General features: G+C 55.9%; 10 protein-coding genes across 10 annotated transcripts; 5 read left to right on the top strand and 5 right to left on the bottom strand.

The window, feature by feature from the left end:
* Positions 1–2,903: 2,903 nt before the first annotated feature.
* Positions 2,904–4,009, bottom strand: L226DRAFT_307606 (uncharacterized protein). The gene is made up of 3 exons (XM_067673761.1): positions 3,467–4,009; positions 3,163–3,406; positions 2,904–3,107 (listed from the first exon to the last, which is right to left on the bottom strand). Exons 1-3 carry the CDS (start codon positions 3,740–3,742, stop codon positions 3,022–3,024), a joined length of 606 nt encoding a protein of 201 aa, XP_067529705.1. The 5' UTR covers positions 3,743–4,009; the 3' UTR covers positions 2,904–3,021.
* Positions 3,653–4,218, bottom strand: L226DRAFT_540144 (uncharacterized protein). The gene is made up of 3 exons (XM_067681811.1): positions 4,038–4,218; positions 3,836–3,974; positions 3,653–3,783 (listed from the first exon to the last, which is right to left on the bottom strand). The coding sequence occupies exons 1-3, from the start codon at positions 4,195–4,197 to the stop codon at positions 3,729–3,731; spliced, it is 354 nt and encodes a 117-aa protein (XP_067529704.1). The 5' UTR covers positions 4,198–4,218; the 3' UTR covers positions 3,653–3,728.
* A 1,827-nt stretch (positions 4,219–6,045) lies between these two features.
* Positions 6,046–7,976, top strand: L226DRAFT_307501 (uncharacterized protein). The gene is made up of 4 exons (XM_067673759.1): positions 6,046–6,364; positions 6,422–7,240; positions 7,311–7,705; positions 7,763–7,976. Exons 1-4 carry the CDS (start codon positions 6,301–6,303, stop codon positions 7,772–7,774), a joined length of 1,290 nt encoding a protein of 429 aa, XP_067529703.1. The 5' UTR covers positions 6,046–6,300; the 3' UTR covers positions 7,775–7,976.
* A 71-nt stretch (positions 7,977–8,047) lies between these two features.
* Positions 8,048–8,977, top strand: L226DRAFT_307490 (uncharacterized protein). Its single transcript, XM_067673758.1, has one exon. It carries the CDS (start codon positions 8,178–8,180, stop codon positions 8,706–8,708), a length of 531 nt encoding a protein of 176 aa, XP_067529702.1. The 5' UTR covers positions 8,048–8,177; the 3' UTR covers positions 8,709–8,977.
* A 3,488-nt stretch (positions 8,978–12,465) lies between these two features.
* L226DRAFT_307555 (uncharacterized protein) lies at positions 12,466–12,895 on the top strand. The gene is made up of 2 exons (XM_067673760.1): positions 12,466–12,729; positions 12,803–12,895. Exon 1 carries the CDS (start codon positions 12,500–12,502, stop codon positions 12,704–12,706), a length of 207 nt encoding a protein of 68 aa, XP_067529701.1. The 5' UTR covers positions 12,466–12,499; the 3' UTR covers positions 12,707–12,729; positions 12,803–12,895.
* A 177-nt stretch (positions 12,896–13,072) lies between these two features.
* On the top strand, positions 13,073–13,333 carry L226DRAFT_443617 (uncharacterized protein; the record flags this gene model as incomplete). Its single annotated transcript, XM_067674849.1, has 1 exon — positions 13,073–13,333. A coding segment is annotated over one exon (261 nt), but the record flags the coding sequence as incomplete, so codon positions are not given.
* Positions 13,334–14,704: 1,371 nt separating this feature from the next.
* Positions 14,705–15,681, bottom strand: L226DRAFT_307414 (uncharacterized protein). The gene has a single exon (XM_067673757.1). The coding sequence runs from the start codon at positions 15,504–15,506 to the stop codon at positions 14,961–14,963; it is 546 nt and encodes a 181-aa protein (XP_067529699.1). The 5' UTR covers positions 15,507–15,681; the 3' UTR covers positions 14,705–14,960.
* Positions 15,682–17,319: 1,638 nt separating this feature from the next.
* Positions 17,320–17,766, bottom strand: L226DRAFT_540132 (uncharacterized protein). Its single transcript, XM_067681810.1, has 2 exons — positions 17,443–17,766; positions 17,320–17,358 (listed from the first exon to the last, which is right to left on the bottom strand). The coding sequence occupies exons 1-2, from the start codon at positions 17,598–17,600 to the stop codon at positions 17,340–17,342; spliced, it is 177 nt and encodes a 58-aa protein (XP_067529698.1). The 5' UTR covers positions 17,601–17,766; the 3' UTR covers positions 17,320–17,339.
* A 302-nt stretch (positions 17,767–18,068) lies between these two features.
* On the bottom strand, positions 18,069–18,850 carry L226DRAFT_307381 (uncharacterized protein). The gene is made up of 2 exons (XM_067673756.1): positions 18,665–18,850; positions 18,069–18,600 (listed from the first exon to the last, which is right to left on the bottom strand). Exons 1-2 carry the CDS (start codon positions 18,738–18,740, stop codon positions 18,227–18,229), a joined length of 450 nt encoding a protein of 149 aa, XP_067529697.1. The 5' UTR covers positions 18,741–18,850; the 3' UTR covers positions 18,069–18,226.
* Positions 18,851–20,565: 1,715 nt separating this feature from the next.
* On the top strand, positions 20,566–22,553 carry L226DRAFT_307181 (uncharacterized protein). The gene is made up of 4 exons (XM_067673754.1): positions 20,566–20,715; positions 20,773–21,595; positions 21,666–22,060; positions 22,118–22,553. Exons 2-4 carry the CDS (start codon positions 20,788–20,790, stop codon positions 22,127–22,129), a joined length of 1,215 nt encoding a protein of 404 aa, XP_067529696.1. The 5' UTR covers positions 20,566–20,715; positions 20,773–20,787; the 3' UTR covers positions 22,130–22,553.
* Positions 22,554–22,825: the final 272 nt, after the last annotated feature.

The following is a 22,825-nucleotide window of genomic DNA, read 5'->3' as shown; positions in this document are numbered from 1 at the left end:
TACTGCGAATGGACCGATCGCGATCTCAAGTTCAACGTTGCCGCGGTAGATGTCGCCGATCTCGAAAGGGAGCTGGCGCTTCCCCGGGCATACTTCATCAGCAAAATCTCCAAACAATTCCGAGGATTCCTGTGCTTGCAAGGTGCCAAGTCGGATTGCACGTAATTGCAAGTGAATCCAATCGAAGCAATCTTGCGCGAGGTGTAAAATGTAAACCTGGAAATTGCAACGAATTCCGATAAGATTGCAAGGGCTTGGAATTAGCGGAATTTTAATAACCGGACGTCCGACGCTTACCGAGCTTTTGATTTGTTTGTCTGATTCAAGCTCCGACCTGATCTTTATCACTACCGGACCCACGTCTCCAGGTGTTGTCGTCCTTCTCCTCCAACTCTTCCTTCCCCTGGAACTCTCTGCCCGCACCTGCGCCACCCATTGTGAGGTTCGTCCTCTTGCTTCCTGGTCGCCTCCAGTTTTCCGTCCGCAAGTCCAACGTTCAAGTTCGAACACCTTCGTATGGCTTCCTGCTTGTTGTTCATCGCTTGGCTGGCCCTCTCTCGCTTGTCTCTCTCTCTCTCTCCCTCGCTCACCTCTCTCTTGCCTGCCTCTCTCTTGCCTGCCTCTCTCTTGCCTGCCTCTCTCTTGCCTGCCTCTCTCTTGCCTGCCTCTCTCTCGCCTGCCTTTCTCTCGCCTGTCACACACACTCTCGCTTGCTCTGCATGACTTGAATCTTCAATACGCTCGATTCTAGAGACCTGCCCTTGCTCTCCTGCTAATGTCTCACTGCCACGCTCATTCGGCTGGGTTCGCCTATTCCTCGGTGCTTGCTTCTCCCCGGAGTACCGTCCCACTACCATCTCTCCTTGTCTCGCGCTTCATGGCCATTGGCCATTGTTGCATTAGCCTGTTATTTACGGATGTATGCATGCACTATGTGTTATGTAGTTGCTCTTGTCGATTGATTAATATCATTTCTTTGCCTGTCTACTTAATGATCATTCGATTGAATCGATTCAGATGTCTGAATGATGTCCCATCCATTGGAGGGATATCCCATGCGATTGCAATTGATTGCAACCCCTATTCCGCGAAGAACACACCTATATTCTGAGTGATTCTATGTAATTGCATTCTAATTCTACAAGATTGCAAGGGAATTGCCCCGATTATAATTATGGGGGGAGTTCAGTGTTAAGGCTGAACACGGATCTATCCGGCGCTTATTTGGCGCTTATCTTGTAGAGCTAAATTTTAGCTTTCCAACGGTGGTACAATCATGCAAATCGGACCACAAATGGAGAAGATATGGCTTTATCAATGAAAAAAGGTTGCATGAAAAAATATCGAAAAATGCGGTCACAGTTGTCACATTAATGGTCACGGATCCGTGATCCGCAGTGGGGGCGTGGCTGTGTTGCGGATCCGTGATCCGTGGCCATTAATGTGACAACTGTGACCGCATTTTTCGATATTTTTTCATGCAACCTTTTTTCATTGATAAAGCCATATCTTCTCCATTTGTGGTCCGATTTGCATGATTGTACCACCGTTGGAAAGCTAAAATTTAGCTCTACAAGATAAGCGCCAAATAAGCGCCGGATAGATCCGTGTTCAGCCTTATTCAGTGTATGCGCTTCTAATCCCGCCAGATAAATTCTATAGATTTCGCAGATTGGATCAATTCTATTCGATTACATACGCTTCCAAGTAAATAGAGAAAGTGCTGATGTTTGGCACACTCGCCGGGGAACATGGATATCCGTTGTGGTGGACCTGGAACAACGAGGGTCCTCCCGAAGGTCCCTGTCCCACCTGGTGGAAGACTCCGCCTGATCGTGTTGTACGTGCCATTGTGAGTATGCATGCTACATTGACATTGATTCCCTTGTAGAGCCCTCCGTATTTGATCTTCGAGAATGACATGCAGTAGGGGTAGATGTGTCTGTATGTACCTATCTTGATTACACCCGAAGGACATTTGCACGCTCTTATACAGATTGTTCGCTTCGTGGTGCTACGTTTTACACATGGGATTGTACAATGCGAGATGCAAACGCGACTGGAGAAAGGCCGTGCGGTGGTCCCATCCATCTTCCTATCACGGCCGCCCTATTGTACCGATTATCTCGCTATACGGCCGGATGGGTGTCCTATCTATCCTGACACCACGGCCGGTCGGTCGTCCCACCTATTCTCCCAACACGGCCGGTCGGTCATCTCATCTATTCCCCCGACACGGCCGGTTGGCCATCCCACCTATTCTCCGAACACGGCCGTCGAGTGGCGTCCCCTATGCGGATCGATCGGCCGGCAAGACCCACTGACCATCCTGAAATGTCGGCCGGGCAGTGATGCCTACCTAGCCAGTCAAGCCGCTCCAATATACCGTTGAGCATGCGTCTACAGAAATGACATCGGGTGAGGTAACCGGAAGACCGGCCGTTCGGTTAACGTGCCTATCTGTGTGTTACCGGCCGGACAACACTCCCAGCGAATACCTCTAGCCGGCCGGGTGAGTGATCCTCTCTAGCTATCACTCACAAATTGACCATTATTCTTCATTGGATTGATCCACAGACAGATTGAGCTACGCATCGGTGGCGCGCTGCGTATCGGTAAACTGGGACATCCGGCCGGTTAGTCAGGTCAGAAAATGATCGAATCCGGCCAGGCCCGGGTGCACTGTACATTTGCGACAATATAGGGTCCGGTTGCGTAGTGAAGCAACTAAAGTTAATGTTATGGGCTCTCCGCTGCCCGTCTCCGTCTCTCCTAGCTCTGCCCATGTTGTCGCCTCCGCCGACACTGCCCGCGTCCTCGCGCCCCCGCGTCCGGACGCGCTTCCAGCTATGTTCGACCGTCGACGCGTTCAACGTTCACGCTCGTCCTGCTGCCGACGGTGAGGGTCCGTTGCTCTTCTGTCGGTTTGCACTGCTGACGCTATTCCGTTCTGCTCTTGAGCAAAAATGCCGACAACAAGCTTCTGCTGTCGCAGGATCCTCCGCTTCCGCAGCGGGAGCTTCAAGTCCGTCCTGACCAAGCGTCTGCGCCTTCCGAGGTGTGAGTCCTGCCGAGCTTGGGAGTGATAAGGTTCAGTGCGATTTGCGCTGCGCAGTGTGGTGAGTACTTCCCCGGGTGTGAACGAGGTGCTGAATAGCTTACTATCTGTGTGATTCGGACCTCGGTTCAATACTCGCGTGCGCGGCAGGAAATGCGCGAGGTGACGGTGGTGAGTTCGATCCGGGGTGCTCGATGGAGCGGGATATAGAGTGCGTCTCCCGAGGTGCGTTGACGTGTCCAAGCCTCCACCGCCATCGACGAAGACCTCGCCGGGGTGAGTGTGCTGCTTGCGGCCCTCCGATTGGCTATGGCTGAGGGAGTGCTCCACCGCCCTCGTCGAGTCGGACTGGATCGTATACCTATAGTGAGTGTTTGTCCCCCATCCGAAGAAGTTGATGTATCTTACCATACTCGCAGCATCTGCCCGGACTCCTTTCTGTGTACGCGGGCAGTCCGAGGACACGCTGACCTTTGTGTGACTCGTCTGTTCAGGATACCATGGTCCGAGGCTCGGGGATCTGACGCGCTGGTATGAACCGGTGCGTGTTTGTTCGTTCGTTCGAGGACTTGTTTGACTCACCACTGTGCAGGAACGTATGTCGCAGTCCCACGACGTAGGCGGCAGCCTTGGCGGTGAGCGTTCTGCCCGGGCTCGCTGGACGCACGGTCTAGACGTTGTCATAGGCTCGAGGCTCCAGCGGGGCAGTAGTTGGCGTCTGGGTGCTGAGGGTTCGGAATGAGTAGCTAGTTAGCATACTATAATGGGAAGACGTACGTACTACGGGAGCATAGCCTGGCGAGTCTTGATCGCGAGTGGAATCCAGACCCGTTGGGATAGCGCACACCTGGGAGAGGTGTTCGATCATTCCCGAAGTCGACAGGCGGCTGGCAGAGGGATGGCTGAACAGGGGAGACTACGTATGCAGACCGTGTCAGTATCATCTCCGCGTCTCTGAATCGAGATGTACTCTACTCACAGCGGATATGCGTGGAAGTCGTGGATGCGGTGGCGGAGCTGGTGGTGTACGAGGCATGGGAGCATGTAGTTGCGAGGCACAACATATGCACTGAGCAAGAGGCGGTCTGGGACGCGCTAGCGAGTCGTCCATGGGATATTGAGGGCTGTGTGCCAGACATCGGAGGAGACGAGGCGTGAGCGGGTCCAAGTGACGCATGTCGCGCCGGCGGGCCGGCGACTGGCGCCCACGACAGCGGCCGACGCGTTGGCGACAGCGGTCATCTTCTCATCGTCCTCTTCCTGGCAGCGACCTCAAGCACAGCGTAGGCAACAAGCGGAACTTTGCTTGCTTGTCTCTGCCAATCTCGACGGACACGCCTCTATGCTCGGTTTTCCACTCGTCATGCGCTCCTCCTCTTGCAGTGCCGCACTTCTCTCCGCCACTTCCCTCTACTCATCACACCATCTGCTTTCTCAAGATGCCACAGGACGTTATCTCTCGCCTCCTGGCACGCCGACACCACAGCACTCTTCGCCACGACGTCCACAGCCTCCGTCGCATCCGGCGGCTCGCGAGTCGCAAGTCGGACTCGCAACCTTATTTCGACACGGCGGTACTCAGCGGTGGCAAGCTCGCAGTCTCGCGCGGTGGCACAGCAAATGGCATTTCGTAGCCTTCGGCCCACCTACCAGCAGTGCGCGAGGGTTCTTTCGTAGCTCGCCGATGTCTGGAGAGATACCACAGAGCACGGACGCCATGGTCAGCTGTCCATGTCCTTGGGTCCTTCGTGAGTACTCATGCACTGGTAGCCACCCTCTTTACTGTGCGTCAGTCTGTCGTCGCGCAGTACCGCTTCCCAATTCGAATACACTTCTTCGAGAACTTGTCCCCAGCAAGGCCCGTCCTGTGTGCTATGCCTCCATATGTGTATGCGGTCCGTGTGCTTCGCCGATTCGTGATGTGCCAGGTTCTGCCCTCTGCAGAACCGCGGTGCTGTGTCCCAGTCCGGGGCAGGTCTGTTGCGGCAGGAGTTCCGGGTTTGGTCAGGTGCCGATCGTCGACCGTCCGCGGCGCTGCAACTACATCATCTACCCCCGCTCGCGGCTACACATGAGCTCGCGAGCGCGAGTCTTGCTGCAAGAATTGAGGTATCTGGCACGTTCATGACCGCTACGACGACCGGTTCTTGAACCTCCGCAACCGGTGCACACAGCTGCGGGCCCCCAGAGACCAATTCAGATATCATACTATGAGGCTTCTCTGTCGTCGCTCTATTGCCGCGTCCTGGCCGCCGCACCGGATTGTGTTCTCCGTATCAACTCCATCCGAATCTCGGAGGCAGTGGTACCGGTGTGTCCGCGAGACCACAATGCGTCCTTTCTTCCTCGCAGTCAGTCGGCATCTCTATCGCACGCTCGTCACTTTGACACTTCTCATCACAGACATCGAGGTGAGCACGAGACAAACGTGCAGGGCCACGCGTCTAAGACGTTCCGAGTCCCCTTGAGCTCGCCGGCCGTGAGCTGAGCTGGATTCTGACCTTCCCATATCACGGTGAGTTCTGTCGTCCATTGTCTGCCTTACAGCTGGCCAGGAAACGATAGACCGTTTTCGAGTTTCGCTCACGTTTGGGGCCTTGTTTATGAACAAACACCGGCAAGCTGGGGCGCGCCCATATCTAGCAGGTGTCTCCGCTTGACGGTGGACCTCCTCCATCTAGACGCGTGTGTAGGTGTGCCCATTGGCTATCGTTTACTCTCCCATGGAGCGGACAAACACGAACCCCACAAGCTGCGTTTCCCGGAAGCGGTCTATCGTTTCCTGGCCAGCTGTAAAGTAATTTTACTCCATATTTGTGATACAGAGACACAAAGCTAGCCACGATCAACGCTAAACTCGGCGCGAAGACCCAAAGTTGGAACACGCAGGTACGTCCAGTGATTGAGTTACCAATTGTACAGTGCAGCCGACCGCGCATTCCAGTACACGCTCTCTCCGCTCGAGGCGCTGGGAAAGTATTTCGGGCGGAACGCCATCACCTTCGCCCTGAGAACTGGACGTGAAGCACCAATCCACCCTAGGACGCCCATCCATGTCCTCCGAGCCAACGTCTCCCACCTCAACCTGCACCCTGCACCATTTGAGCTCCCCTCGTCTGTCTCTGTCTCCCATACCCGAGCCCGCTCAATCTCGCAATGCGCTTCGGCCGACGGCGGCATGAGCAAACTTCTCGGATGTTTCCTTACCGGATCCGCAGGTTATCGGCGTGGCTCCACGAGGCATGGCAGCGGGTAACAAGAGGCCCATCCCCGTCTCCTATACCCGAGTCTGCTGTATCTCGCAAGGTGAGTGGGGTGAATATTGTCCACGATGACGGATCGAGCTCACCCTTCGACTCGGAGAGCAGAATATGCCCCCTTACATGCCTCCAGAAATCACGGACACCATCATCTCAGCTGTACCTCTCGAACGCTACTATCCCATCATACGGCCGAGTCGGACCCACACACTCGCCATGTGTGCTCTCGTCTGTCGGGCCTGGCTACCAAGGAGCAGGGTCGAACTGTTCAAACACATTCCCATCGAAGATGATCATACCTACGACCTGCTCGTCGAGAGAGTTCTACATTCGGAGACCATGAGCCGGTATCTTACCTCCGTGGACAGCCTTGCCCTCAGTCGTCATGGATCAGCTCGACCCAGCAAGGCAGCTCGTTTGTTATTCGTCGAATTTGCAGGAAAGCTCCCGGGATTGCGTACATTGCGCGTCTTCAATGTAGATTTCACTCAGCAGCGACCTTCCGTCAGGTGGCCTCTGCTGTTATCACAGTTCCGCACCATCACATCCCTGCGGCTCTTTGGTTGTCAATTCTCTTCCTTCAGCGATGTGCGACGTCTCCTCACTGCACTACCACTGCTCTCCACCCTCGCCATCTTTGACCTCACGTGGCCCGTGGTCTCACATGAAGTGCACCTGCAGACGACGCTCTGTCCCCGCACGTTTTGGCCAGAGTTACATACCCTTTGGATCTATCCTCTGTCGCCACAATGTGCGGCCTTGTTCCTCAGGTGGATGACAGGAGCGCTGCATGGATCACCCGTCAAAGAGCTGCGCTGTGACTCCTCCAACTTGCCTTCCACTGGGTCATTGCGGGAATCCGTGGATGCTTTCGTGGGTCGCGTTGGGCCATCTGTCACAGATCTTAATATACGCATAACCGGTATGTATGATTCTTCATCTTGTCAACCGTTTACCACTCATTGCTGATGCTTCTCGTACCATGTGTTTAGACAACTTACCTCTATCGGCGTTCATTGCTCTCGAACGTTTGTCTTGCAGCCTTTACAAATATCAGGGCAATTGGCGAGGTGTGGCTTCGGTCCTGCAAGGCGTCTCGTCAAGCGCGATACAATCTATCACCTTCGACTATGTCTATACTCATAGATGGCACTCCAGAAAGAACAACGACAGCACCTCCTTGCGCTTCGATGATGACACACTTGGGGAACTCGATCGTGTCCTCTCGGGCGAGCCATTCAGGCGTCTCCAGGAGGTCATCCTCTGTGTACTTGCACAGCAGGAGGAAGACGAAAAGCGTCTCCGTGCACACGCCAGGAGATGCTTGCCCAAGCTGCACAAACGGAAGATCCTCCGCCTATATATCAATGAACGACTACAACGTTTGGTGAGCTTCCGCAACGTACACGTTCATCACGATCAGAGACTAATTTCCCCGCTACAGGACGTCGACTGAGAACATTAGGACGCTCCGTCTGGCCGGACCACAAGTATCCGGGTTCGAGGATGGGTCGGACAGTTGCCAGTGCATTGGGGCATCCGAGTCGTTCAAGTTCGCGGGCCGGCAGGCTGCGTCGACCGAATATCCATGCACTGTAACTTCCCAAGCCCCTCCATCGAGAATTCCAGTCCTGACTGGTCTTCCATCGCCTCCGAGTCGCTTCTCCCTTGCATTCTCAAGTCTTCCACGTCTGAAACGTCCGCACGTTACGCCGTCCGGTGCGGTGGTGTGCGCATGGGCCTCTTCCATCCGAGTCTCTCTGAATTCGTTTCGCTCGTCGATATCTATGCTACCAGGGATCTCCCACTTCTGATCGCAACCTCTACTCTCCCTCGTATCTCTATGTGACCATCACCATATGCAGCCCTTTCGATCACGTCCCTCGCCGTCGCATTCGCCGGAATGGCCTCCTCAAGTTCGAGTTCACAACGTTCACGGGGCGCGCATTCCGCCGCCTGTGCCGCGTGCGGGTCTTGCACACCTTCCTCCTTCCGAGTCTCTCGCCGTTCGCGATGTTTGCGCTCATCCGTATCAGTCACATCGTCGAGGTTCTCCTACTCAACGCACGACCACAACCTCTACTACTAGTATCCCCCATACGCAACCACCCATATATCAATACCAGTTCTTTCCGGCGGGACAACGCCCGCACCCTTGCCCTCGTATTCGCGGTTGTGGCTGCGCTGCCAGTGCAGTCGAGGCCGTGCTGCAGAGCTGGCCCGTAGTCGCGCCTCGTGCATGCAGCGGAAGACCTCGCATGAACTCGCATCCATGCGCTTCTTGGCTGGGCAGTATGGTTCGCTGTCTCGCCGGACTCGCGCGACGCGCGAGTGCAGCCCGAGTGCAGGCAGACTCACGGGACACTGCGGTCGAGTGCTATCCTGCATGAGCCGTCAACCAGTTACCACAACTTGCGGACAGTTGGACTTGGCTTGGATGTATGCATCGCTGTTGGTTTTTGTTCGTCGTATATCTTGTCTGTATTCCGGTGTGTCCGTTATGTATGATGTATCCACTCCAGTCGTCTTCTTGTGCTAGTTTCGATTCTGTACAATTTCCCGCTTGTTCGCTCGACGTACTTGGTAAATAGTAGTAGACTATATGCTCATTGATGTCACCCTGATCACGATTCACGTCGTACTCTATTAAAGTCCGCTGTTGTCATCCGTACGAGATGCAAACCTTCGTAAGAAGAGACTGAAGAGACTGAAGCTCAGCGAGCAAAGCTCGTGCCCTCGCGGGATCGGAGAAACGCACCTTTCAGTGCTCCCAGCAGCATTACGTGCGTAGACGGACACCGCGTGAGATACAACAGGAAGGGATGAAGCAGCGCATACGCACCGTCCTCCTGGGTCCATAGCCTCGCACTCCGCCCTACAGTCCCAGCTCGGTCCATCTCAGGCTGCTAGAGATCGCGACGCGTGACGTCGTTAGCCTTGAACCCAAGCCGACACTGGGTGCGTAGGACGTAGGGCGTAGGGTGTAGGATGTACTTTTCTCGCCCCGAGCACGCTCACGCCAGGGATGCCGGCGGGGATTATAGTATCTGGTATGTGCCATGTACGGCGTGTGGTCCCTGGGCGTAATGCCGTTCAGTACTGAGAAGATGAGGAGGTTAGCCAGCAGGCACTCACCCGGCGCACCTCCCGATGCACAGTCACTCCTCTCAACCCGTCCGATCTCCCGCCCAGCTCTGTCTCTGTGTCGCATCGACCGATACAGCGCATATCCCTTGTCCGTGTGGGATTTGCGGAGCTCCTGCGCATCCGGACACACTCCCAGCCGTCCGACAGGTGCTTCAAGGTCCATTGCTGTCGACGGTGAGTGTATCCGGGCTGTCGTCCAATCGGTTTTCCAAGCCGACGTGATGTCGTCATGGTTTAAAAGCTTAAACGCAGGCTCACCGGGCGTGCAGGACGCAACTTCATTGAACCGATCATCGTGCGTGTGACTCGGACGGTGTCCTTGTAAGTTCTCTTCGGGTATATGCACCGCGCGTCGCACGTTTATGCTGGGTGTAACGCAGATATTGGTATGTACTGGGAGGACGAGGAGAACTGCAGGCAAGCACTCACCCGCCATTGCACACTCTCTACCTCCCATCTCGCATCCTGTCCCTGCCAGCCCTGTCTATGTCGTCGCCTCGCGCCCGGGCGCACTCCCAGCTACGTTCGACGCATTCAAAGTCCGGGCTTGTGCTGCCGCCGACGGCGAGTGTTTTGCTGCTCTTCTATGGGTTTGTCCTGCTGACGGCGATGCTGCCCCGGGAGGTTCGATGCGATCTGGACTACGTGTGGTGAGTGCTTCCTCGGTCTGGACGAGCGACTGACTGACTTACTGTCTGTTTATCTCGATTCAGACGTATTCTCCGGCGCGCGCCGGGAAGCGTGCGGCGTGAGCTCGGTGAGTCCAACCGAGGGGAGAACTCGTGCGCGTCCGGAAGGTGCGACTGGTGCTTGGGGTGTGTCCGTTCAGGCTTCCGGTGCCGCCGACTCACGAGGACCTGGTGGGGTGAGTACTTTGCTTGTGTCCGTCTGAGTGCAGGCACGCTCTCGCGCGAACTAAATGGCATGTGGTAAGTCTCCGTCTCTGTCTGAACAAGCCACCTCTGACTTACCACCTGTTGACGTATACGCGCTGACCTTTGTCTGACGCGTCGTTCTAGGGTTCTTGATCGGAGGCGATATGTAGTGGGTGTGTAATGGTCCGTGTTTGTTCGAGGACTCTGTTGACTCACCATCCTGTTCGAGACGCAGGCGACAGCGTTAGTGGTGGGTCACTTGCCTGAGCTCCCTGGACGCGTGGTATGAACAGGGTCGTAGGCTATGGGCGGGATCGTAGTCGGCATCTGGGTGATAAGTAGACTGGATAAGTAGTTAGTAGACTGTGATAAAGAGAGGTCTAGATACGTACACAGTACAGGCGTGCAGGCGGGCGTGCATTGACCGCGAATAGATTCCACATGTCGTACTAGGAGAGCGCACATCTGGTTAACGTGATTAACCAGGCGCAGCTGGCAGAGGATAGTGGTACCGGGGAGACTGAGAAAAGATGACGCACGGAGGATGTTAACATCGTCAACTCCGACTCGAGCATATGCTGTACTCACCGCGGACGTGCCTCCAAAGTCATGGAGGGTTGCTGAACAGCTGTAGCTAAAGGCACAGGACGACGCAATCGCGAGTTGCGAAGATGCGCTGAGACAAACAGCGAGAGGCGGCCAGGATGTGCCGGCGAGTTGTCCGTGGATATCCAGCCATCGGGGGAGGACGCAGTTGAGGTTCAAGTTCAAGAGGATCGCCTTGCTGTCGCGCTACGTCATCGAGATGGGCGCCCGGGCCGGCGATTGGCGCCAACGACCGACGCGCTACGGGACTCCTCTTCTCAGAACAGCGTCCTCTCCCTCGCAGCGATCTCGAGTGCAGCGTAGGCAGCCAACGCAAGCTTCCTTCCTCGTCTGTGCTGGTCTTGACGGACGCTCCGCTGTGCTCGGTCTCCGACTCGTCGTCCACGCGCTCCTCCTTCCCCTGCAGCGTCATCACTGCGCCGCACTTGTCTCTGTTTTCTCAAGACGGCGGAGGATATCGTCTCTCACCTCCTGGCGTGCCGACACCGCTGGTCCATCCCCGCGCGGCTCTTTGCCTCGACGTCCATTACAGCCCTCTCATCGGCTCACGAGTCGCGAAGCGCAACCTTACCTCACGACCGCACAACCTCGCTGTCCCGCCCTGTGGTACAGCAAGCCCGTGCTCGAACAGCACCTTCGGCCCACTACAGCTCGACGTTTGCAGCCGTACAGGACGCCATGGTCGGCTGGCTGCGGCATGGTAGTATATCGTGAGTCCTACAAATCTAGCTTTTTCCCATAGCTATCCCTCTCGTGGTAGTACCCCCTCTCAATCCAAGTACACCTTCATCGAGAACCTCCTCTGGCCAGCCAGACCCGTTCTCGCCCAGAGCGCGATCCCTCCACAGATCCTGCTGTCACTGTGGTATACCGCTCGCGATGTCCCATGTTTTTGTTTTCTGCCTGCGCCCCTGCAACGCCGTGTCCGAGGGCAGATCTCTTTTATCTAGAGGACCGTCGACCGTACGCGGCGCTGCTTCATCTCCCCTTCGCAGCTCCACGCGACTGCGCGAGCGCAAGATGTAGAGTACATATACGTGTCCTAGTTTTGCAGTGCGAGATATCTGGTTCTGCGACGAGCAGTTCCTCCTAGTCCTTGCATCTCCGACCTTTGCAACGCCACGCCGCCAATTCAGATATCATATAGTACTGTGAAATTTCTATCCTTACATTCTTGTTCTCGTGTCGTATTAGCTTCATCTCGGGGGCAATGACATTGAGTGCTTCCCGAGCGTCCCCGAGAGCACCACGGGTAGTCAATCGAATGCACTTGAGCGAGCCGCTGCACGCTTAGCGTGGCCGCCCTTGCACCTCGATCGAGCTCGCGCGGGTTCAACTCGTGGGTATATGCGCTACTACACGGGTTCTGGGTGCTATTCCGGGGACTCGCAACATGCCCACGTAGACCTGGCACCGGAACATCACTAACCTTGCCTTGAACTTCGCGGCCACTGCCAGCGGCCATATCCTGCAGATTGCGTTCTTGTTCTCTTCATCTCCGAGGAAAGAACGGCCGTGAGTGCTTCCTGAGCGTCCAGTACGTGGAGAAGACAATGCGTTTGTTCTGCGTCCTGGCACTGGCTCGCAACACCGACTTGGCAGTTGGAACTCTAACCTTGAGCTTGAGAAGCCGGCCTCACATCCCACATCCCCGTATCCTCAAGTTCTGTCGTCAATCGTCCACCTTATCAGAAACTTACACCGTCCTGGTGATACTCAGAGAACGAAGTTCGAGACGTTCAACGCCCAACTCGGCATGAGTGCTCAAAGTTGGAATGCGCAGGTGCGTCCAGTGATTGAGTTGTGACCAATTGCGCAGTGCAGTCGACCGCGTTCTCGTTCCACCCGCATTCCAGTCCACCCTCTCTCCGCTCGAGACGCTGGGTAAGCATTCCGTGAAATTCTTCGGGCCGAACGCCATCCCCTTCGCCCTGAGAATTGAACATGAGGCGCCAGTCAACCCTAGGAGACCCTCCGAGTCGACGTTTCCTACCTCGAGCTCCTCCCAGTCCGTCTTTGTCTCTCATACCCGAGCTCGCTGTATCTCGCAAGGTGAGTCAGGCAAATATTGTTGATGGTGACAGATCAAGCTCACCGTCGGCCCGAAGAGCAGAACAGATCAGAACATGTCCCCTTGCATTCCTCCAGAAATCACAGACAACATCATCTCAGCTGTGGCTCTTGACGACTACACCGCGGCCAAACTGAAGTCCCACACACTCGCCATGTGTGCTCTTGTCTGTCGGGCCTGGCTACCAAAGAGCAGAGCCCAACTGTTCGAAGATATTTGCGTCCCAGATGAGCGTACCTACGACCTGCTCGTCGAGAGGGTTGTACGTTCGGAGACCATGAGCCCGTATCTCGCCTTCGTGAATAGGCTTTACCTCGATGGTTTTGCAGGGCCCTATCGTCTCGGCGAGGTAGCTCGTTCATTCTTCGTCGAGTTTGCAGGAAAGCTCCCGGGATTGCGTACATTGGACGTCTACAACATACATTTGACCCACCAGCAACCTTCCGTCAGGTGGCCTCTGTTGTTATCACAGTTCCGCACCATCACGTCCCTGACATTCTGGAATTGTGAATTCTCTTCCTTCAACGATGTGCGACGTCTGCTCACGGCACTACCACTGCTCTCCACCCTCGGCATATGTGACCTCACATGGCCCACGGTCTCACACGAACTGCACCTGCAGACGACGCCCCGTCGACGCACATATTGGCCAGAGTTACGTGAACTTCGCATCCTGTACATGCTGCCGCAATGTGCGGCCGTGTTCCTCAGGTGGATCGCAGCAGCGCTGGATGGCCCGGGGTCGCCCGTAAAAGTGCTGCGCTGTGACTTCTCCCGCTTTCCTTCGACTGGGCCATTACAGCAAGCCGTGGACGCTTTCATGGGTCGCGTTTGGCCGTCTGTCACAGATCTTGATATACGCATGATCGGTATGTATGATTACAGTCTTGTCAACTCTTTCCTAGTATCCATTGCTGATTCGTCCTGCACCTAATGTCCAGACGCTCCCACTCTACTATCCGGGTTCACTACTCTAGAACGCTTGTCGTATGACCTTCTCGATTACCAGGGCAATTGGGAAGGTGTGGCTTCGGTCTTGCAGGGCGGCTCTTCAAAAACGATACAATCTATCACGTTCAGCTCCGTCTTTACTACCCAGAGGCGTCGATCCGAGTCAGCCACCCTGACACCCCAGTCGGTCAACCACACCAACCGGTTGCACTTTGATGATGACACACTTGAGGAACTCGATCGCGTCCTCTCGTGCGAGCCATTCGGCCGTCTCCAGGAGGTCGTTCTCGATGTACTTGCAGATGAAGAGGAAGAGGAAGAGCTCCTCCGCGCACACGCCAGGAGATGCTTGTCTGAGCTCCATAAACAGAAGATCCCTCGCCTATATATCAATGGCGTGCTACAATGTTTGGTGAGCTTCTGCGATGTACAGGTTTGTCACGATCAGGGATTGATTCGCCTCTATAGGACGTCGACTGAGAACATGAGGACGCGCTCTATCTGGCCTGGCCAAAAATGTCAACTTCGAGGATGGGTCCGACTCGGAGTCGGACGGTTGAGCAAATGCACTGCTCCCACCGATCCGTCAGCACAGCGTCAACCGAGGTATCCATGCACCATACCATGCCTTCCAAGCCCCTCCATTGACGATCCGCGACGTATCTCAACCGCTCTTCCCTGAAATCAATTCTCGTGCAAACTCTTTCCCTGGTCATTGAGTCCAGCCAGTCCGGACCGTCCTCTGTACGTTCCGCCGTCCGTAAGGATGGTGTAGCACACTCCTCAGGCCTCTGTCCGAGTCTCAGTCTCTTGCAATCTGTTTCGCTTGTCGATATCTATGCCACCGAGGATCTCCCACTTCCGATCCCGACCTCTACTCTCCCTAGTATTCCTATATAACCATCACCATATGCCAGCCATCTCGATCACGTCCTCGCCCTCGCATTTACCGGAGTGACCTGCTCCATTCCCAGTCCGAGACTCCGAGACGTTCATGACTTCGCAGGTCTGGCACTGCATCCTCCCCCCACATGAACCTCTCGCCGCTTGCGATTCCTGCACTCATCCGGACCAGTGAGGCCACAGTCGGGTGACCGAGATCTTCCTACGTCTGCGATCACTACCTCTACTGTTCCATACATGATCATCACCCATATCCCGATATCAGTCCACTCGACCACGCACTCAACCAGGCACTCGACCACGCACTCGACCACGCCCTCGACCATGCCACTGCCTCGTATTCGCATTCCCCCGGAGCCTTCGCTGCCGCCGTTAGTGCAGTCGAGGCCGTGTTGCAGACTGGGCCGTACTCGTGCCTCGCGCATGCGACAGAGGACTTCGCGTGCCTTCGTCAAGTCGTCTTCATGTGCTTCTTGGCCCAGCAACGCCGGTCGCTGTCTCGCTGGACTCGCGCGAGGACAGTGGCTGAGGCCTAGCACTGCGGACAGTCGGACTTGGCTTGGACGTATGTATGTGGCATCACCGTTGGTTTTTGTTCGTCGTATGTCTTGTCCTCTTTCCGGCGTGTCCTTCATGATTCCAGTCCAGCAGACAGTCGTCTTCTTGCGCCAGTTTCATTTCTATACAATTATCCTCCGACTTGTTTGCTCGTAAATTACATGGTCATTCATGTCACCTTGATCACGATTCACCTCGTACCCGATCAAAGTCCAGCGCGTCACGTGTACAAGTGTGTCGTATCGTGGTATTGTCATCCAGTACGGATAACTCTGTATCCGTCGTCCTCAACTGATGCAAACCTGGGCAAGAACGGGCTGGAGAGACTGGAGGTGGCGTGGCCGGAGAAACGCACCTCCGAACGCACCTAGCAGTGTTGCCTGTATAGAGCATTAGACGAACACCGGGTGAGACACGACCGGATACGATGAAGAAGCGCATACGTACCGTCCTCGTGAGTCTACGTCCTCGTGAGTCTAAGTCCTCGCACTCCGCTGTGCGCCCCGACCATCTCAGGCTGTTACAGATCTTGATCAACCCGAGCACGCCCACGGTGGGGACGACGACGGGGACCCCGCATAGTATCTGGGATGTGCCATGTACGGGCGCAACACCATTTAGTCTGGAGGCCGACGGATGGAGGATAGCTAGCAGGCACTCACCTGCACCTTCCAACGCACAGTCCCTCCTCTCAACCCGTCCGACCGGCGACCTCCATCCCGGCTCTGTCTGTCCTCAGCCGACATGGCCAGCATTCTTTGTGGTGTGGGTTCCACGGAGCTCCTGTGCATCTTGGGCATGCTCCCGGCAGCCGTCCGACACATACTTCACATTCCGTTGCTGCCGATGGAGTGTTTCCGGGGTCATCCAATCGGTTTTCTAAACCGACAAGACGTCGTCATGGTTAAGCTTGAACGGACCTTCATCGAACCGAGCACGTCGCGCGTGACTCGGACGGTATCCTTGTAAGTTCTCTTCGGGTATATGCACCGCGCGTCGCACGTTTATGCTGGGTGTAACGCAGATATTGGTATGTACTGGGAGGACAAGGAGGACTGCAGGCAAGGACTCACCCGCCGTTGCACACTCCCTCCCTCCCATCCCGCATCCATCCGTTCTCTGTCCCTGCTGGCCCTATCTATGTCGTCACCTCGACCGGCCGCCTGTCCCCGCGTTCGGGCGTGCTCCCAGCTACGTTCGACGTGTTCAAGGTCCAAGCTTGTGCGGCCGCCGACGGCGAGTGTTTTGCTGTTCTTTTGTCGGTTTGCCGTGCTGACGGTCTCCACTCCCCTTTTCAGCAGGGACGCCGCCCCGGGAGGTTCGGTGCGATCTGGACTGGGTGTAGTGAGTGTAACCCTCGGTCTGAACAAGCCGCTGAATGACTTACTATCTGTGCCAATCGATCCACTATTCGCGCGCCGCGGGAAGCGAGCCAGTTGACGTCGTTGAGTTCGACCGGAGCTGCTCGATGGAGCGGGGATATGTCGTGGGAGACCGGGAGCCCACCGAGGACGTGTACGTTCAGGCTTCCGCCGCCGCCAGCGAGGACTTCTGGAATGAGCGGTTTGCTTGCGTCCCTCTGATTAGCCATGGTTGAAGAGCTCTACGGTCTAATTGCAGGCACGCTCCTGTGCGAACTGAATCGCAAGCAGTGTCGTCTCCGTCCGAACAAGCCGCGGTGTGACTTACGATCTCCGGCGGTTCCGTTTTGCGTACGCGAATAGTCCTAGGGCGCGCTGACCTTCGTCTGACGCATCTGCCGGTTCTGGGTTCCTTGATCCGAAACGATAGACAGTGGGTGTGTATTGGACCGTATTCGTTCGACCATTCGTTTGACTCACTACCGTTTTTGATACGCAAGCGACAGCGTTGGTGGTGAGTCGTTTGCGCAGGCTCTCTGGACGCGTGGTCTAGACGGTGTGGTAGGTTCTGATCGGGCCGTAGTGGGTGGGTGATAAGTGGATTGGAATGCGAAGTTAGCATACTGTAGCGAGCAGACGTAGAGATACGTACGTACTGCAGGCGTGCAAGCAGGTGTGCATTGACCATGAATAGAGTCCCAACGTCGTGGGATAGTGCACATCCGGGAGAGGTGACTGGGCGGGCCCGAAGTCGACAGGCAGCTGGCGGGGAGAAGTCGGTACCGGGGAGAGGCAGAAGATCGATGACATACAGAGGACATGAGTCGAGCGTGTACTGTACTCACCGCGGACATGCCTGGAAAGTCATACTTACATAGATGTGGTTGCCAAACCGCTGTAGGAGGCAGGGGTCGACGCAATTGCGAGTCGCGACAATGCACTGGGATGGATGAGCAAGACTTAGGCGGTCGGAGGTGCGCTAGCGAGTCGTCCGTGGATCTCCAGCCATCGGGGCAGGAGGATGGCCTTGCTGCCAGAGCCAGTCGCGCTACGTTATCGAGTCCAAAATGGAAGCCGGCCCCGGGACTGGCGCTACCGGTCTCCTCTTCCCAGAACAACATCCTCTCCCCCGCTGAGTGCAGGCAGCAAGATTCCTTCCTCGTCTGTGCCGGTCTCGACGGACGCTCCACTGTGCTCGGTCTCCCACCCGTCGTCCACGCGCTCCTCCTCCTGCAGCGCCGTCACTGCGCCATACTTGTCTCCGGCACTTGTCTCTGCTTTTTCAGTGCAGCGGAGGACGTCATCTCTCGCCTCCTCGAATGCCAACACTACAGCATGCTTGGCCTCGACGTCCGTAGCCTCTATCGCACCCCGCGGCTCGCAAGTCGCAAGTCGCAAGTCGCACTCGCAATCTTACGTCGACACGGCACGGAGCCTTAGGCCCACCTCCAACAGCGCACGAGCTTCCTCTCGTAGCTCGGCGTCGATATACCACACAACATGTACCCCATCGTCAGCTGGCCGCGTCCTCGGTCCTTCGTGAGTACTCGTACGCCCTCTTTATTGTACCTCTGTCTGTCATCGCAGTACTGCTCCCCAATCCAAGTACACTTCTTCGAGATCTCGTCCCCAGTCAGGCCCGTCCTGTGTGCGATGTCTCCACAGACGTATGGGGTCGGTGTGCTCTGCCGATCCGCGATGTGGCACGTTCTGCCCTCGCGGCGCTGTGTCCCGGTCTGGGGCAGATCTGTTGCGTCTAAAATTCTGGGTTCTTGATAGGCAGCTGGGGAGGATAGCGGTACCGGGGAGACTATGTATACAGGCCATGTTAGTATAGTCACCGTGTCCCCAAATGAAGATTGCACTGTACTTACGGGGGACATGCGTAGGAATCCATTGATGCGGTTCCCAAACTGGTACACGAGACGACGTAGTCGCGAGACGCGACATGCACTGGGAACGACAGGCAAGAGGCGGTCAGGGGTGGGCTAGTGAGTCGTCCGTGAGATCTTGAGCTTTCTGTAGCCATCGGGGCAGACGATTGAGGAACGACTTCAAGTTGCTGGCGGCGGCGGCGATGTGGACGCCTGTCGCGCCAATGTCCGAATTGGGTCTCATCCCGCCCGGGCCGGCAACTGGCGCTCACGACAAAGTTGTTCTCTGGCTACAACGTCCTCTCCCCCGCAGCGACCTCTAGCGCAGCGTGACCGTCAGCAGCGAGCACAACGTCTGTGTCGATCTCGGCGGACGCTTCTCTGTGCTCGGTTTTCTACTCGTCGTCACTCCTCCTCTTGTAGCGCCGCCGCTGCGCTGCACTTGTCTCCGCCACTTGTCTATGCTCTATTCTATCCGTCGCACCGCCTGCTTTCTCAAAGCTGCGGAGAACGTTATCTCTCGCCTCCTAGCATGTCGACACTACAGCACTCTTCACCTCGCCGTCCACAGCCTCCGTCGGACCCGGCGGCTCGCGAGTCGCGAGTCGGACTCACAACCTTACCTCGACACAGCGGTACTCAGCGGTGGCAAGCTCGCAGTCCTGCGCGGTGGCACAGCAAATGGCATTTTGTTACGTAGCCTTCGGCTCACCTGCCAACAGTGCGCGAGGGTTCTTTCGTAGGTCGCCGATGTCTGGAGAGATACCACAGAGCGCGGACGCCATGGTCAGCTGTCCGTGTCCTTGGGTGCTTCGTGAGTACTCGTGCTCTGGTAGCTGCCCTCTTTACTGTGCGTCAGTCTGTCGTCGCAGTACCGCTTCCGAATTCAAATACACTTCTTCGAGAACCCGTCCCCAGCCAGGCCCATTCTGTGTGCGATGCCTCCACAGATCTCTGCTGTTGGTTTGGTTTGCAAATTCCCGATGTGGCGCATTCTGCCATCTCCCGCACCGCTGCGCAGTGTCCCGGTCTGAGCGCAGCTAGATCTGTTGCATCTGGGCGGCCTACGGCGTGCCCGATATGCAGCCCCGCGTCTGGAACTTGGTCAGGCGTTGAGCATAGACAAGCCGCGGTGCTGCAACTACATCGTCTGCTCCTGCTCGCGCAGGTTCCGCATGTATTATCCGGATGCGTACAGGCAACCCTATCCTAATGCGAAGACCCACCTCTCCTCCAAGGTGCGCTCCGCGCTCTACACACGACCTCGCGAGGTGAGTCTTGCTGCGAGAATTGGGATATATGGTACCTCCGCCACTGGTACGCACAGCTACAAGCCCCCAGAGACCAATTCAGATATCATATTATGAGGCTTCTCTGTCGTCGCTCTATTGCCGCGTCCTGGCCGCCGCACTGCATTGCGTTCTCCGTATCAACTCCATCCGAGTCACGGAGGCAGTGGTACCGGTGTGTCCGCGAGACCACAGTGCGTCTTTTCTTCCTCGCAGTCATGCGGCATCTCTATCCCACGCTCGCCACTTTGACACTTCTCATTACAGACATCGAGGTGGGCACAAGACAAACGTGGACGGCCGCGCATCTAGGACATTCCGAGTCTCCTTGAGCTTGCTGGCCGTGAGCTGAGCTCAATTCCATCCTTCCCATGTCACGGTCAGTTCTGTCGTTGATCGTCTGCCTTAATGGAATTTTACTCTATATTTGTGATACAGAGAAACAAAGTTAGCCACGATCAACGCCGAACTTGGTGGGAGGACTCAAAGTTGGAACGTGCAGGTACGTCCAGTGATTGGGTTACCGATCGTACAGTGCAGCCGACCGCGCATTCCAGTACACGCTATCTTCGCTCGAGACGCTCGGAAAGTATTTAGGGCCAAACCCTGAGAACTGAGCATGAGGCACCAGTCCACCCTAGGACGCCCATCCTCGTCCTCCGAGTCGACATCTCCCACCTCATCCTGATCCTGCACCCTGCACCGTTCGAGCTCCCTCGTCAGTCTCTGTCTACCATACCCGAGCCCGCTGTATCTCGCAAGGTGAGTCATGCGAATATCGTCCACGATGACGGATCGAACTCACCCTTCGACTTGGAGTTTGGAGAACAGATCATGCCCCCTTACATCCCTCCAGAAATCACGGACGACATCATCTCAGCTGTAGCTTTCAACCGCTACTATGGCATCGGGCCGAGTCGGACCCACACACTCGCCATGTGTGCTCTCGTCTGTCGGGCTTGGCTACCAAGGAGCAGGGTCGAACTGTTCGAAGACATTCCCATCCTAGATGAGCGTACCTACGACCTGCTCGTCGAGAGGGTTCTACGTTCGGAGACCATGAGCCGGTATCTTACCTCCGTGAATAGCCTTGTCCTTGGTCGAAGTTATACATCAGATCCACCCAGCAAGGCAGCTCGTCTATTCTTCGTCGAATTCGCAGGAAAGCTCCCTGGATTGGGTACATTGTGCGTCTTCGATATAGATTTCACTCACCAGGGACCTTTCGTCAGGTGGCCTCTGCTGTTATCACAGTTCCGCACCATCACATTCCTGATGCTCTGGAATTGTCAATTCTCTTCCTTCAGCGATGTGCGACGTCTGCTCACTGCACTACCACTGCTCTCTACCCTCAACATCGATGCGCTCACATGGCCTGTGGTCTCACAGGGACTAGTACACCTGCAGACGACGCCCCGTCTCCGCACATATTGGTCACAGTTACACACCCTTCGCATCTACCCTCTGTCGCCAGGATGTACGGCCGTGTTCCTCAGGTGGCTTACAGGAGCACTGCATGGATCGCCCGTCAAAGTGCTGCACTATGGCTTGCCTTCCACTGGGTCACTGCAGGAAGCTGTAGAAGCTTTCACAGTGGGTCGCGTTGGGCTGTCTGTCACAGATCTTGATATACGCATAAGAGGTATGTATGATTCTTCATCTTGTCAACCGTTTACAATTCATTGCTGATGCTTCTTGTACCATGTGTCCAGACACATCACCTCTATCAGGGTTCATTGCCCTGAAACAGTTGTCTTGCAGCCTTTACGAATACCAGGGCAATTGGGAAGGTGTGGCTTCGGTCCTACAAGGCGTCTCGTCAAGCATGATACAATATATCATGTTCAATAATGTCTATACCCATAGACTTCAATCCCAAGAGCACAACGACGCCACCTACTTGCGCTTCGATGATGACACACTTGAGCAACTCGATCGCGTCCTCTCGGGGGACCCATTCAGCCGTCTCCGGGAGATCATTCTCTATGTAGATGCAGATAAGGAGGATGAGGGAGAGCTCCTCCGCGCACACGCCAGGAGATGCTTGCCCGAGCTGCACAAACGGAAGATCCTCCGCCTATATGTCAATAGGAAACTACAACATCTGGTGAGCTTCCGCAATGTACAGGTTCATCACGATCAGAGACTAATTTCCCCGCTACAGGACGTCAAATGAGAACATCAGGACGCTCCGTCTGGCCTGGCCGGACCATAAGTATCCGTCTTCGAGGATGGGTCAGATGGTTGCCAGTGAATGGGGGCATCCGAGTCGTTCGAGCTCGCAGGCCGGCAGGGAGTGGCTTCCGCTGATACCGTCAAGCCGAGAGCACCGCTCCGTCGACCGAATATCCATGCGGACCTCCAAGCCCCCCATCGACAATCCACGATATATCCACGTCCTGACCAGTCTTCCATCGCCTCATACCTCATCAAGTCTTCCACGTCTGAAACGTCCGCACGTTACGCCGTCCGGTGCGGTGGTGTGCGTCCGGGCCTCTCCCATCCGAGTCTCTCACAACTCGTTTCGCTCGTCGATATTCATGCCATCGAGGAATTCCCACATCCGATCGCGACCTCTACTCTCCCTAGTATCTCTATGTGACCATCACCATATGCCAGCCATTTCGATCACGTCCCTCGCCCTCACATTCGCCGGAGCGACATGCTCGAGTCCAAGTCCGAAATGTTCACAATTTCGCGGGACTGGCACTGCATCCTCCTCTCGTCCGAGCCTCTCGCCGCTTGCCGCTTGCGATTCTTGCACTCATCCAAACCAGTCTGACCACGGTGACCGAGATCTTCAGTCGCGACCTCTACTGCTCCATACACGACAACCCATATCCCAATAGCACCCCTCTCGACCATGTCCTCG

Source organism: Lentinus tigrinus (assembly GCF_003813185.1).
Source record: "Lentinus tigrinus ALCF2SS1-7 unplaced genomic scaffold L226scaffold_51, whole genome shotgun sequence".
Taxonomy (NCBI): Eukaryota; Fungi; Basidiomycota; class Agaricomycetes; order Polyporales; family Polyporaceae; genus Lentinus; species Lentinus tigrinus.
The sequence above is the reverse complement of the archived record's forward strand: the minus strand, read 5'-3'. Positions and strand labels throughout refer to the sequence as shown.